The sequence below is a fragment of the Tasmannia lanceolata genome, unplaced genomic scaffold (assembly GCF_043159265.1).
Source record: "Tasmannia lanceolata isolate RefF3 unplaced genomic scaffold, GAP_Taslan_0.1 ptg000013l, whole genome shotgun sequence".
NCBI classification, from domain to species: domain Eukaryota; kingdom Viridiplantae; phylum Streptophyta; class Magnoliopsida; order Canellales; family Winteraceae; genus Tasmannia; species Tasmannia lanceolata.
In genome coordinates, this window is record NW_027518690.1 from 10,736,274 (window position 1) to 10,750,723 (window position 14,450).

The 14,450-nt window shown below is 39.0% G+C and overlaps 1 protein-coding gene across 1 annotated transcript; it reads right to left on the reverse strand.

The window, feature by feature from the left end:
* Nucleotides 1–1,509: 1,509 nt before the first annotated feature.
* On the reverse strand, nt 1,510–12,096 carry LOC143889759 (putative beta-1,4-xylosyltransferase IRX10). The gene is made up of 4 exons (XM_077394096.1): nt 11,644–12,096; nt 3,535–3,923; nt 2,316–2,557; nt 1,510–2,209 (listed from the first exon to the last, which is right to left on the reverse strand). Exons 1-4 carry the CDS (start codon nt 11,747–11,749, stop codon nt 1,696–1,698), a joined length of 1,251 nt encoding a protein of 416 aa, XP_077250211.1. The 5' UTR covers nt 11,750–12,096; the 3' UTR covers nt 1,510–1,695.
* Nucleotides 12,097–14,450: the final 2,354 nt, after the last annotated feature.

The following is a 14,450-nucleotide window of genomic DNA, read 5'->3' on the forward strand; positions in this document are numbered from 1 at the left end:
ACATAGTATGAATTGCCCAGGAGTATTCTCCTTCCCCTAAAAGAAAAACCCATTACCCCTTACATTACCCAATAACCTCAATTGTATTGAATCCAACAAAATATGCCATATTGTGGGGCCCACCAAGTCAAGATCTTGACCTGCCATGTCACCCGGACTTCTCCACCACATTCCGAATTCGATTTTCAAAAATCCCGCTCAAGAGCCTAAAGCTATCGTGCACCCCTTACCATGCACGATAGCCAACCACCCAACAGCATCATCGGATCTCCGGCGACCTCCACCTCGTACCACCACGAATCACCGGCATCCTCCCCGCCGACGACCACCTCCTTTTCCACAGTTACCACCTCCTGCCCCTCCTACATCTCCTCCACATAAATAATCTCTGCCGGGGTGACTTGGCCATCGTCATCAAGAATTCGGCAACCTCCTTTGCCATTGGCCACCACGCCCGTCCTCAGGCCACCATCCACGATCTTGATTCCGAAGACCACAGCCTCCCACAACCACGCCTAGCAACCCCATTGCTAATCCGGCAATCCATAGCCTCCTAGATCCTCCACGGCCTCCAGATCCGATAACCCAAGGCCTCGCTCCGCCTACAACTAGGCCTTCCACGGCTCCGGATCCAGCAACCCCCGGCCTTTCACGGCCTCCGGCAACCCCTTTCTTTGCATTTTGATGCTTCCCCTCCAATCTTTTTGTACTTGTTACTTCTATAAATGCCTTCTCTCCGTTACACACTTACACTCATAGAAAATAAAATATAAAGCCTAGAATCTCTATCTTTTCTTTCTAATTACAAGTTCAGCCTCTTACTAGGGTACACCAAAAGACTTCAAAACACAATATCAATATATCACACAGTATAAATGTGGTTCAAGCGTGGAGAAGTGAGTGGACATCATAGGGGACATCCTAAGCTGATCAACCTTACAGATCCACTATAAAGAACATGGATTTTTGGGTATGCTAGTTTGTCTCTCAGAGATGCTATGTAAGTCGATCATGCAGAATAGACAATCAAGATGAGTACATATAATCCACACGTGCCAATGGCACATGTGAAGATCATTAATCACAACTGAAGATTAATGATCCTTGAAGTCAATGTAATCAATCATCTCCCCAAAAACTGCAATTTGACCAAAATTAATCTTGAGAATGAACCATACCAAGAGTTACCACAGCCAGATATGGATCTGATTTAAAAAGCTACTTGAATAATGCATAACCGCTTATAATGCCAATTTAAGAAAGGGCATCGCACTAGAATCAAACTTTCACACCACTCACCCAACACTACTAAATAGCATATCAAGCTTTCTGAAAAATATGCTCAGGTCTTGCAGCAATTTAAAGCGAATGTGTGCTTCATATTGCCATAAAACATCAAAAAGATGTTGGACTCCGTCTAGCAAACTGAACAAATATGCATACATTCAATAGATAAATGGGAAAACTAAAGACAGTAACATTCAAAACTCAAAACATGACCATCTGATGGGGCAAAGTACACACATGCATCATCTTTATAAAGCTCCAAAAAGAATTTATAATCTAACTGTTTCAAAAGAAAAATTTACACTTTAGATGACGACCAGGACCTTGATTGTAATGATACAGCTTCGGTGGGTAGAAACAAGTGCCGAAAGGCAGGAAAATGATTGATATCTTAAGTTTCGAAAACCTCTACCAAGGCTTCAGATCACCTACTGGACCCGCAGTCCAGTTCAAGACCTTTTCTCCTGGTTGCAAGTAAACATTCTTATCATGTGGCAATTTACGAGCAAGCCCATTTAATATCTGATGGAAGGCATCTCCAGGTTGAGCGGGTTGAGGGAACAACATAGCCTGCTTCATTGAAGGATTAGCAAGTAATCTCTGCTTCCTTAATATCACCTCTGGTGATATTGAGGTAAGAATAGTATCCAAGTTAGGGACATCTTTTTCCGCAACAAACACACCAATTTCTTCCCATGGAATAGCATCCGCGAAAGGTAACACAATATCATCGGCTATGATCACTGGTATGCACCCAAATATAACTCCTTCAACCAATCTAGGACTCCATGGTGCCCAGCCCAAAGGACACAAGCAGAAAATAGCCCGTTGCATGTCTTCGTAATAAGTTGATGGATGCTCTGTGGAGATGTCAAAAAGTGGATTGTCCTTAAAGTTTTCCCATACGGATGCACGTGCTCCTCTGTAATGGGAAAAGGATAATGAAATAATTCACATACAATTTTAAAAGTACACGATAAGTAATTTAATCAAAGGCATTTAGATCCAAATGCTTATGAGAGGTATACCTTGCATAATAACCACCTTCTGGATCGTTTCCCACATCATAAAACAAACCCCGAAAGTAAACGAAGATGGACCGAGGGATGTCGGGAGGAATCAAGTGAGCTTGCATTTTCTGTGGAGGAGCATATGGAGGAATTGTAATTGAACCTTCGTTTAAACAAACGTGATTCCGTTGCCCAAAAGTTTGAACCAAAGTAGCACGCTGAAGCAAGTGAAGAATCCCCCGTTCAATAGCTTTCTCTTCCTAGAAAATTTGGGATGCACAATTATGAAAATGCATATTAGGGGATAGCAACTTTAACTTGATGTGAACCAGGTCATGAGAGATCAGTTATAGTTGGGAAAAAGCCACCCTCCTTCTCATCTAGTTATTTCACTATCAAAGATGGAAACGGTGTCACATTCAAATCTTCCCCAAAACTTACTGAAAAAAAAAAATGTAATGAAAGATGGAGAATCTCTTACTTGCATAGTTGTCAAACTCTTACGACTCGTACGAGTCAACTCCCGAGTCGAGTCGAGTTGCTGGGCTTTCGAGGCGAGTCGCATGGGTTACTCCCCTCTCTTGAAGACTCTTACAAGTCATCTGGTGACTCGAATGAGTCGCTGCGAGTCGACTATAAAAAATAATACTCTTACGAGTCGAGTCGAGACGAGTCGCTGAGCCTGGGTTTTATTGTTTTGATGTATTAACTTACCAACTTCTCCAAAAGCTTAAGCTGTTGGAGAAGGGCGTTATTTATCTTTTATACTTTAACACTCCCCCGCACGTGTGGCCCACTTGGCAAACACGTGGCACATGTGGTCCCACTTTGAGCCGACCATCGCATGTGGATTTTTGCTATCCGAGAGGTTTGAACTCGAGACCTTTGGCTCTGATACCATATTAACTTACCAACTTCTCCAAAAGCTTAAGCTGTTGGAGATTAGGCGTTATTTATCTTTTATACTTTAACATGATGGTTGAAAACTTGGAAGTTGGAACTTAGAACTTAATTATTTTTGTGCATGCAAGTTACAAGCATGTAGTTATTTATATTTTTGGCTTAGTGCTTTATCTATGTGCTATTGGGTTATATTTTTTACATGCTTCATCTTTTGATATATAATTATATTTTTTCAACTAAATTTCTGTTCTTGTCAGAAACTCTTACGAGTCACGAGTCATAAAATTAAGAAATCGAGTCATAAGTCGAGTCACGGGTTGACAGCTATGCTTACTTGATAGTGAAAGCAGGCCCCAAAGTCATGTGGAACAACAAAAAAATGATCCGCTCCTTCTGTTCTGTTCCAATAAGGCCAATTTGTAGAAATCAGCTGTATAGCACTTCTCATCATTCGTGGTGATTTGAAAGGCAATGGGAGTCCATTAGGAGTTAGGTCACAAGTAGTATATACAGGGGTGTAAAACCAATCAGCTTCCTCAGGATTGAGAGTTCGGACGGGACTGGACAACAAGAAGCGATGCATGAATATCTCTGCGGCAAACATGTGAGTGAGGCACCTTGGATCCTTCTGCAGGATCTTTTTGTTGTATTTGCTAGGCAGCTCATAAACAAACACCTTCAACCTTCCAACGGGATCATCTTCCAGAACATCACCCGCACTCCCTGCATTTGGCAAAAGCAAGGGATTACTACAAAGCAAAGAGGGCCTCAAAGTATTCTGAAACAAAATTCGAATAAATACCCATGTAGATGATGATCTTGACAGAACATGTGTAAAATCCAGTGCAGAAATTATCATCATTACTACTAGCACATGCTAATTCAGGCATATATTGTAGTATATTACAAGTAATACCGAATAAATCTATCAACAAAGCTAAGGAGAAAAACTCTTTTATAAACAGAAAATGTGCACAGTGAAGATTTCTCGAGATTATAAAATATAGGAGGTTGAAGGTTCCTGTGGAAAAATCTCCTAACCAATACCACCAATTAAAAGGTTTTACTAATTTTGAAATTCCGTCTAGAGTGACACTGAAGATGAAAACCAGCCCAACTAGCGTTAACCCTTGAATTTTAATCCTAAATGATGAGCAGTGTTAAAAGCTGAAAATTGACTGAAAATCAGCTCTGAATTCTGAGTTCAACCCAAACATGTTTTCTCATTTTGCAAAAACTTGGCAACTTGGTTGAGTCGATCGAAAACGTTACAAAGCACAAAATAATCTAAAAACATGAGAATAGGAAGATACTTTACTTTTTAGTTCCCCCCAGGCCTCAAAGATTCTCAACCTCAAGGCGATTCTCCGATGTTATGAAATAGTTACAGGACTCAGATCAAACTTCGTGAAATCCAGATTGTATGCTATGAATATCGATGAGGCAGAAGCCTCTAGACTAGCCAATATTATGGGTTGTCCATAGGAAAGTCTGCCTCCTTCCTATTTGGGATTGCCTTTGGGGATGGGTCGTCCTCACAAAAGTGCATGGGATCCCATTGTGGAAAGAATCGAAAGAAGACTTGATACATGGAAGAGGAATTCGGTCTCTAAAGGAGGAAGATTAACCTTGATTAAGGCAGTTTTGTCCACTATTCCCATTTACCAGTTATCTTTATTTAAATGTCCTGTGTATGTAGCTAAGCGCATTGAACAGATTCAGAGAAGATTTTTGTGGGGGGGGATCGGAGAAGAAGAGGTATTTGGCTTTAGTTAGTTGGGAAAATATTTGCAAGCCAGTCCAAGGAGGAGGCCTCGGCATTAGAAGGATAAAACAGGTTAACCAAGCCTTAATGGGAAAATGGATGTGGAGGTTCGGGGAGGAGAAATCGAGACTCTGGGCTAAAGTGATATCAGGGAAATATGGTGTTGCTCCAGGTAACTGGATTTCTTTAAATAGCTTGTACAAACCTGGAGTGACAATTTGGAGGGATATTCTCTGTCTAAATTCCAGTTTTGATCGAGGTGTTAGATACAGAGTGTATTCTGGAGACAGGATTTCCTTTGGTCCATGCGATGGTGCTCTAGCTCCCCATTGAAAGAGTTATTCCCTGATCTATTTTTAGTTGCTGAGGATAAGTCAGCGTTAGTGAAAGATTGTTTTGAGAGAATAGCTGGTAAAGTTATATGGAAACCTCTTTTTAGGAGGAATTTCTTTGATAGAGAAATGCCTTCGGTGCTCAATTTCTTCCAGGTCCTTGAATAGAATTACATCAGCTTAGCAGGGATGGATAAACGGCTTTGGGTTTGAGATTCTTTCGGCTGCTTTTCAGTCAAGTCTTTTTATAAAAGCATAATTCCTTATGACGAAAATCCATTGGCAGCAAGGGTGTGGAAAATAAAGGCACCTCCAAGAGTTTGTTTCTTTGGCTGGTCAGCGATAGGCAATAGGATCCAAACGGTGGACTTTCTGAGAAAGAGGAATATGCTGATTATCGATCATTGTGCTTTGTATATTGAATCAGGGGAGTCGGTAGATCACATCTTCATCCACTGCAAAGTAGCTCGTGAGGTATGGGGAAGGATGCTAGAAAGGTTTGGAATGAACTGGGTTTTTCCTTCCTCTCTTAAAGAATTATTCGAAGGCTGGCCATGTAATCCATGGAGGAAAAAAGGAAAAACTCTATGGTGGCTCTCATTGATGGCCATAATGTGGGTTCTGTGGATTGAAAGGAATAATAGAGTATTCGAAGGTAAAGCTAAATCTTCTTATTTTTTATTCATCAAGGCCATCTCGTTAACTATCTCTTGGGCTCGGTTCTTCCGCTTTTCCAATTTATTTCGGCCTTCGATCTGTGAGAGGGATGGAGAGTAGTATGCAATAGTAAGGAGAATTTACTGTTACTACTCAGGTCTGGCGCCCTCCCCCTGAGGGGCTAGTCAAGTTAAACTTCGATGGCTCCAGCTTAGGTAATCCTGGCCCTGCTGGGATCGGTGGCGTCCTGAGAGACTGCGCCGGAGAGGTCGTTAAGGCTTTCTCTGGTCCAATCGGCACAGCAGATTCGAGTGAAGCAGAGGTAAGAGCAGTTCACCAAGGCATTATGAGCATGGAAAGGGATCGGTTAGGCAGTTGTATTGTAGAGGGAAATTCGCTTAACGTTATAAGATGGCTCAGGGGCTCTTTGATTCATCCGTGGAGATTTCTTCATTTCTTTGATGAGATAAAAGATCTTTCAGAAGGGCTTTCGGTTTTATATCAGCATGTGAGAAGATCTGCTAACGCAATGGCAGATAAGTTGGCAAAAGATGGAGTTTCTAAGAAAGTTTTAGAGCTTTTTGATTTTCTTCCGCCCTAATTGCATATGGCGGGGTTGTAATTGTATTTCTTGGATCATATGTGTGTCTTAGTACTGAAAGGGGGACCTTCTCAGTCTTCTTTTAATGAATTCTGTTACCATTCAAAAAAAAACAACATGAGAATAGGAAAAAATAATAGAAAAATCACTGAGCGGGATTTAATGTTCAAATAGGTGGTTTTGGGTTTAGCCATTCAGGTTAGGATTTAAAACTAGGCAGAGAATACTAGGGCAATGGCAATTTAGTTTAGTGTTTAGATAACTTGGCCGGAGATCGAAGAGAAGAGGATGACCAGCCATAGAAAGAAATGTCTGAATTTATAGAGGTGAGAAACGAAAGAGTAAGAATTTATAGCATTGAAAAAAGAAAGAGTGTCATTTTTCTAGTATCTTCTATGGATAAGGATTTGCAAATAGATGGAGATCGTAGCTATCATTCACAAACTCAAAACATTTGCAAGTTAATGATCCTGTGGAAAATTTTAAGTGATTTTCTAGAACTTGGTACTCAGTCCTTGCCAAACCAATTAACTTGACCGAGTATCAAGCTTTTTTATCATGGTAAAAGGAAACTCGAAACCTGCCGAATCAAACCTAAATCTGGGAATGCATTTCAGGGTCATGACCACAAAATTGAGACTGGAGGTTGTCACGGAGTTTTCGTCACAAACCCACCAAAAACTATATTAAGCCTACAACCCAAACCTCTTAAATCCCAGATTGCAACTAAATGAGAATAAGGGTCCAACATTTAATTTAGATAAGAAAATGTCAACTGCAAATAAGAACAAAATTAAACGGGAGATTACGCATGTTTGGCTATCCCAGAAACTCAGCATGGGATGATATGACAGTCATCACTTTCAAATTATTTGGGGCCTGAGTGTTTGATTGACCCAGAAATCTAAAAAAATGGTCTTTTACCCTTATTTCTATCCTAAAAGGTGAATGAGATGACTTAGATCTGCCATCCCCCATCCCATTTGACAAATGAACGGCTACAATGGCCCCATTTCCAAAAGACTAATGAGAACGGTAGACTTGTCAATTGAGCAGAAGTCTGTAAACTTCAATATAAGAACACAACACAGAACATCCCCACCTAACTAATCCACATGAACCTTGGTCCAAATTGCAGCCAAGAAAAACCATGACTTCTTCAATTCAACGGAAACCAATGAGTAGTTGAGTACCAATCACGAAAAACAAAGCTGAAAAGCAACTAGATCATGATTTAAGTCCATTACCCAATCTCATCTCCAAATGTTTGCTCTCTGACGGCATAAAGTCAGTGAATCACGTGCTAATTCTCTTGAGTCGACGGGTTTCTATGTATAATTATTTGTGTGGTGTGGGCTCTGTGCCAATGATAGAAAGTCTGATGGTACTAGCATGCCATTTCTTCCCAAATGTTGATTCATATTAAAGATGTGTTTGATGGAAAACCTTTGGTCTATTTGGAACCATGTCTAAAACCTTCCCAAGGTAAAACCAAGTCGAATCGGGAGAATCAAAGATTAGCACCTCCAGTTTTCTTTTCACTTGCATGAGTAAAATTAGTTTTTGGTGACTCAGTAAGGCCAAAACTGAGACGACTCGGTCAAGTATTCACTCAGAAAGTTTCGGCGCAAGGAGTTCAGACTGGCTAATAAATGTGTTTTATGCTGTGGGTAACTCGTGCACTGGGCCGCCCTTTTATGCTGTGGGGATTGCGAATCTGCTGCAAATATTTTGCCACTGCAGAATTGCACAGGTTATATGGAAGGGCATTCAGAAATGCTTCGGTTTGGAGTTGATCTTCCTGGAAACGGTGGGTTATCTTCTTAGCAGCTGGTGGAATAAAAATCTGGGTATGCACAGCAAAAGTTTATGGTGTTGGTTTCATTTGCAGTCATGTGGGGAATCTGAAAGGAGCACAGTTTTAGGATCTTTGAAGCGAGGATTTCCAACATTGAATCCCGCTCCCTCGTAGTCAGTATTAAAATTTCCATAATTCTTTGGGCTAAGGCTTATGATTCCAAATGGATCTTTTTGGCGTCGGATACCCTTAGAAGGTGGAAAGAATTTGCTTGCCAATCTAGAAGAATGAGCATTGGAATCTTAGTTGGGTCCTACTTGACAGGATCCGTGAAATACATTCGGATCTGAGACGGTCCGACAGACTTTTTCGACAGTGTCAGGTTCCCAGGCAATTCAATAATTTTTGAGTCTATGTCCCACATGAGATATCTATGCCCCACCCATTTAGAGTCGAATCCAAAGGATAAGTTGGACTGTCTAGGTCTGCTGACAAGCCCATGTAGGATCTTTAGGTTCCAACACTTGTAATTGAATATTTTCTTCCACAACCTAGAAACAAGCAAACAGAAGCAATGATTTAGGGTTTGATTGCTCTTAAGCTTAGCATACGAGGCATCAACTCTCTATAAAATGATGAAGAGAAGATCATCGCACTGACGATCCGTCAATATTCCTCTAAAATTCATCCCACTTCTAGCTGTCATATTGTTGATTTGTCTCTGATACCAAACTTGATGTAGGAACTTTAGGTTCAACACTTATAATTGAGTTTTTCCTCCACAGTGTAGAAACAAGCAAGAGATGCAAGAGTTTAGGGTTTGATTGCTCTTAATGACTATGGATTCTAACGAGGTGGAGGTGTTTGCCCCTCTTCTTGGAGTCAAAGCTCTTCCATCTCTGACTTCAAGCCATTCTTGATAAAGGGAGATCTCAATCAATGTGACCAGATACCTATGACTGAAGTCTTCTCATGGAGTCTTCCATCTTCCAACTTAATTTTCAGGCCATTGTTAATAGGAGATCTTAATCAATGTAACTGGATAGCATAGTAAGGCTGAAGTATTTCTGCACACAATGAAGGATGTTAAGAGCTTTTTAATCCATTCAAGTTTATTTTTTGTCATGTAATTTCGTTCAGGTGACAGTTCCATTTTTCTCTTGGATTGGAACATTTGATGCCCCGACCATTATGGTGTTCAATTCGACGCTACGATTTTGGAAAAAAATTTATATAATAGAAAAAAATTATTGAGAAAAATATTTAAAAAAACCCCTTACACCTACCAAATTTAACAAAGAGACACATTTTACTACAGACAACATCCACCAAACATATGTAGCCATGAAATTAACTCTTGATGAGCATAACTAATATCACAATTCAATTTAGAAAATACGGTACAAAGGACCGAAAATAGGGTTCAAATGTTCAATCCTTGGAATCACAACTTTGATGTAGGCAAATTGGTTTCCCTAGGTGTAGAATGAAATGGGTGTTATATTTATGTCTCTAATTCTATCCCGTGCATACTCATATAATTGCATTATGTCTTGAAAATCGAATAGTTGCAAACTTAGAAAATCTCATATGAATGCAAAAGAGGATTTTTTTTTTTTTTTAATGTGATTTAACCCTCCCATTCGTTTAGGAAGCGTAGATAACGATAAATAACATCAAATACCCTTCAAAAAACTAAAAACGGACACATTTTGGAGGGAAACTGGAAATCCCAAGAAAAATACTATAAATAGAGGTTCTGGTTTTCTTCCAGAATTTCCATGCTATTCCAATCGGAATGGGGTGTTTAAGCAAGAACTTTTGGAAACCCAAATCGGGCTGGGACATACAAGAAATTTTGAAACTCCGACTAGAATGTTTGATTGCATGTTTGTTCCAACAAACCCACATGAATGTTAATTCAAACCGCTGCTATAAAGCAAAATGAACACTCCAATCAACACAAAATTCATGACTCGCAAAGCCAAATTTAACAATGTTGAACCAGAACCAGAACCAGAACCAGATCAATTGAACCTCAAACACTAAACCCAAATCGAGCTGGGACATAAGGTCCTACTAGAATGTTTGATTGCATGTTTGTTCTAGGTTCTATTCTGGAATGGAATATTTCTCTAATTCTGTCTGGAACTGAATGGAATTGATAACTAAGCCGAGAGACAAAATTGGCTTATTAATTTGAAAAAAAAATGGGTTCAAAGACTGTCAATTGTTTTTGGATCTCACTCCTGTGGTTTAGTGTTTCTTAATTAGATATTGAACCTTCCTCCCTTCTGTTTGTTAATAAAACCTTGGCTGTTGATCAAGAAAAAAAAGACAGAAACAGACCATAAGCTTTCAAGAGCAAACAGAGGTTTGGGTGCTTCAATTTAAAATTGCTACTAAGAACGTCAAACAAGTTCCAACAAACCCACATGAATGTTAATTTAAACCGCTGCTATAAAGCAAAATGAACACTCCAATCAACACAAAATTCATGACTTGCAAAGCCAAATTTAACAATGTTGAACCAGAACCAGAACCAGATCAATTGAACCTCCATCCCCAAATTTCATATGAGATTTTGATTAACAATGTTAATTCAAACCGCTGCTATAAAGCAAAATGAACACTCCAATCAACACAAAATTCATGACTTGCAAGGCCAAATTTAACAATGTTGAACCAGAACCAAAACCAGATCAATTGAACCTCCATCCCCAAATTTCATCCATGAAACCGACAGACTATAAATGAAGGCTAGAGAAAGCCAAATGCCAATACAGTAAAAATCATAAGGTTGTTATTCCCAATACCAAATTGCAAGTAAAAAGTTCCAAAAAAAAAGTCAGTATAAAGCCCACATGAATCCCCATTTAAATGGAAGCTAAAAAAACTCCATAACCACTCAAATCAGCCCAATTGCACGGGTTTTGATCCCAGAGTACAATAGTACAACCAAAAGGCACACGAATACTTAACCTCAATCCTTAAATTCCAAATTCCAAATTCCAAATAACCAATATAAATCCCAAACGACGCAAAAAGATTAAAATGAATCCCTGAAATTCTAACAAGAAATTGTGACAATGAAAAAAAAAACCCAATAAAATTCACTCAAATCACAAATAAGAAGAGCCACATTACAGATAAAGTAAATAAAAAACCAGCACAAATCAAGACCCCATTTAGCAACAAAAGAGTTATCATCATAGATCAATAGAAATCAACTTAAAATTCAAATCAAATGAGATAATAATTAAAAAAAGATATAAAGATACAAAACCCACCTGAAATTCTCTCTGTTTGCTGACCCTGATCAAAATCCTCAGCACCAGCCAATGAAAGGACAAGAATATAAAGAAGAAAATGAAAAACCCTAATCCCAATCTTCATTTTCTTCCCAAGAACAAGAAGAAAGAGAGATGGGTTCTCGAGGATTTATTCAAAATCAATGAAGAAATGTTTTTTTTTTTCAAAGAAGAAATTGTTGGCACGTCGTGGGGAGAGTAGTTGGAAGGGTAGGAGAATTTTGTTAGGGTTAGGGTTTTGATGGGGATTAAGAAATAGGTAAATGTATGAATTTGGTTTGAAGAAATGAGATGGGATTTGTTTTGGTGGGAAAGAAAGGGAAATTTGTTTCTTTTGCTAGTTTGATGAGAAGTCAATCTCATAAACCAATCATGCTGTTGAAATTCGACCTTCTCTATTCTTCCTCCCTCTTTTTGATATGTCTCTCTAGTAATCAAAAGGGGCCTTTTAATTTTTATGGGAAATGATATCAGCACAAAGCATGTTTAATAACTGCACAAATCCAGTTTGTCTTTTCTTTTAATAACTGCACAAGTAATTTGACAGCTCGGACGAGATTTTATATCCCCATTAATCGGTAATTTTCAAAAGGTACAGTATGACCCACACCATATGATGATCCAAACCGTCCATTTGTTGGGCTACAGCGTAAATAGGTTGCACCCCAAAAATCATTTCCATAGGATGATCCTAACCCTCTGATGGAAATGATTTTTGGGTCACAATCTATTTACGTTGTGGCCTAACAAAAGGACGGTTTGGATCATCACATGGTTGGATCATCACATGGTGTGTGTCGTACGCACTTCTTGAAAAATACTGGTTTATACACATGTCATAAATTCTACGAAAATATCAAAATATGGCTATGCTAATATCATTTCCCATTGTTGTTTTATTTTATTGCTATTTTAATCTTTGAACACATAGAGGGATCCGGGAAACCAAGGTTCTAAATTTCCGTCCTCACCGAAACCGAAATTTTAGTCGAAATCTCAAAATTTCGGCTGAAATTCGGTAAAAGCGTTCGAAATGTCTGTTTTTGGGCCAAAATTTTGGCTGAAAAATCGGAATTTCAGATTTCGGCTGAAATTTAAAACCTTGCTTGGAACAACTAAAAACCGGGTAAATGAAAAAAGAAAAAAAAAATGAAGCTGATATTGGCACTACCATATTTTAATAAAGGGCCGAGCTCAGCTTGTCATTTCTGTTTTAATTGGCTGCTGAGAGCTTTTTGGGAATTACAATAGCTTTTTGACAACAGGTGAAATAATAAAAGACGAGGTGAGTTAGGCCACATAGTAGCGCCAATATCAGTGGCTTTTATCATTATGAAATGCATGTATTCGGTTTGGTGGAGATGGTGGGCTCTACTTGATAGATGGATTTGAGTGGATTTTGCGTTCTATCACCTGATCTCTATTTTTCATATATAAATGTAACTAATGTATCCACTTCGTAAAGCCAGATGCATAAATAGGTGGGTTTGGCAGCTTGAATCCATTAGGTGGCACGGGAACTAGAGAAGGAGAAGACGAGTCCAGGGCCTTTTGCGTTCACATGTCGCCCCCACGATAAGCGGGGTGCAAAAGGGCGGGCAGGCCTACCTGCAACAATATCCAATTGATCATGAATATACAGATTGATAGTTTCCAGTTTCCAGTTTCCAGATCAAGATTCCTGATTGATCCAACCAACATCAAGATACAGGGGAAACAACTACCCTATCACAGCATTGTGGGACGCTAAACAATGGATCTCTGGTCGTATACACCAGGCATGAATGGTTTCTTTTTAGTATTTTTCATAAAACTATTCTTAAATAAAGAGAGGGTGGAAATGACAAATAGATGGTATACATAAATTTCCAGCCTCTATGGCCCAATGATTAAACAATAGAGTAGAGAGAAAAGGGTGGACAGCCTAAAAGACACACCTCGTATTCAAGTGGGCCCGCCCATATGCGGCCAATCATGGAATGTCTTTACAACTGTCTCATGAAGTTGCAGTCTCACTCTATAAATGATCCCTTTGCAAAAGGTATACATCATAGCAACACAAATCTCTAACTCATTCCATGTTACAAAGAGAAAAGTACGGAATGCGTGTGTGATAGTTTCGATAAAAAGGGCAATGATAAATTCGCACCCCTGTAGTACGCATACGCACCCCTTATACCCTGATTTGACGTGAACAGTTCATGTCAAATCAGGGTATAAGGGGTGCGTATGCGTATTGCAGGGGTGCGAATTTATCATTACCTTTCAAGAAATAACGGATTTCCAATACTTTTGAAAACAAGCATCAAACAGAGATGATTCTTCAAAATCGGGTGAAAAAAAAACCCTGATACCCTTCTGACTTGATCAGAGTCTTCGTATGTTGCTCTTCCTGATGGAAGAGAACGTCAATCATTATCTTAAAAAAAATTGAAATGATGAGAACGTCAATGCAGGGGAAGTGAAAATATCATCAAAAAGCATTAAAGTTTCCCACTTCTCACGTCAAATCACGTACGTCTCTTTTTTATTAGAATGGCGTCTTTATTAAACATCTTATTATTTCCTACGTCTCTTTTAGCTTAGAATGCCGTTGGATTCTTGAGTACGCCAAGGGCGATGCCACTTGTAAGGAAAGGGGGACAATTGCCCCCCTTATTTTTTGGAAAAAAAAAATAAAATAAAATATATATATATATATATATATATATATATATATATATATATTTTTTTTTTAATATTTTAATATTTTTTTATACTTACCCCTTTTTAAAAAAATATGCCCC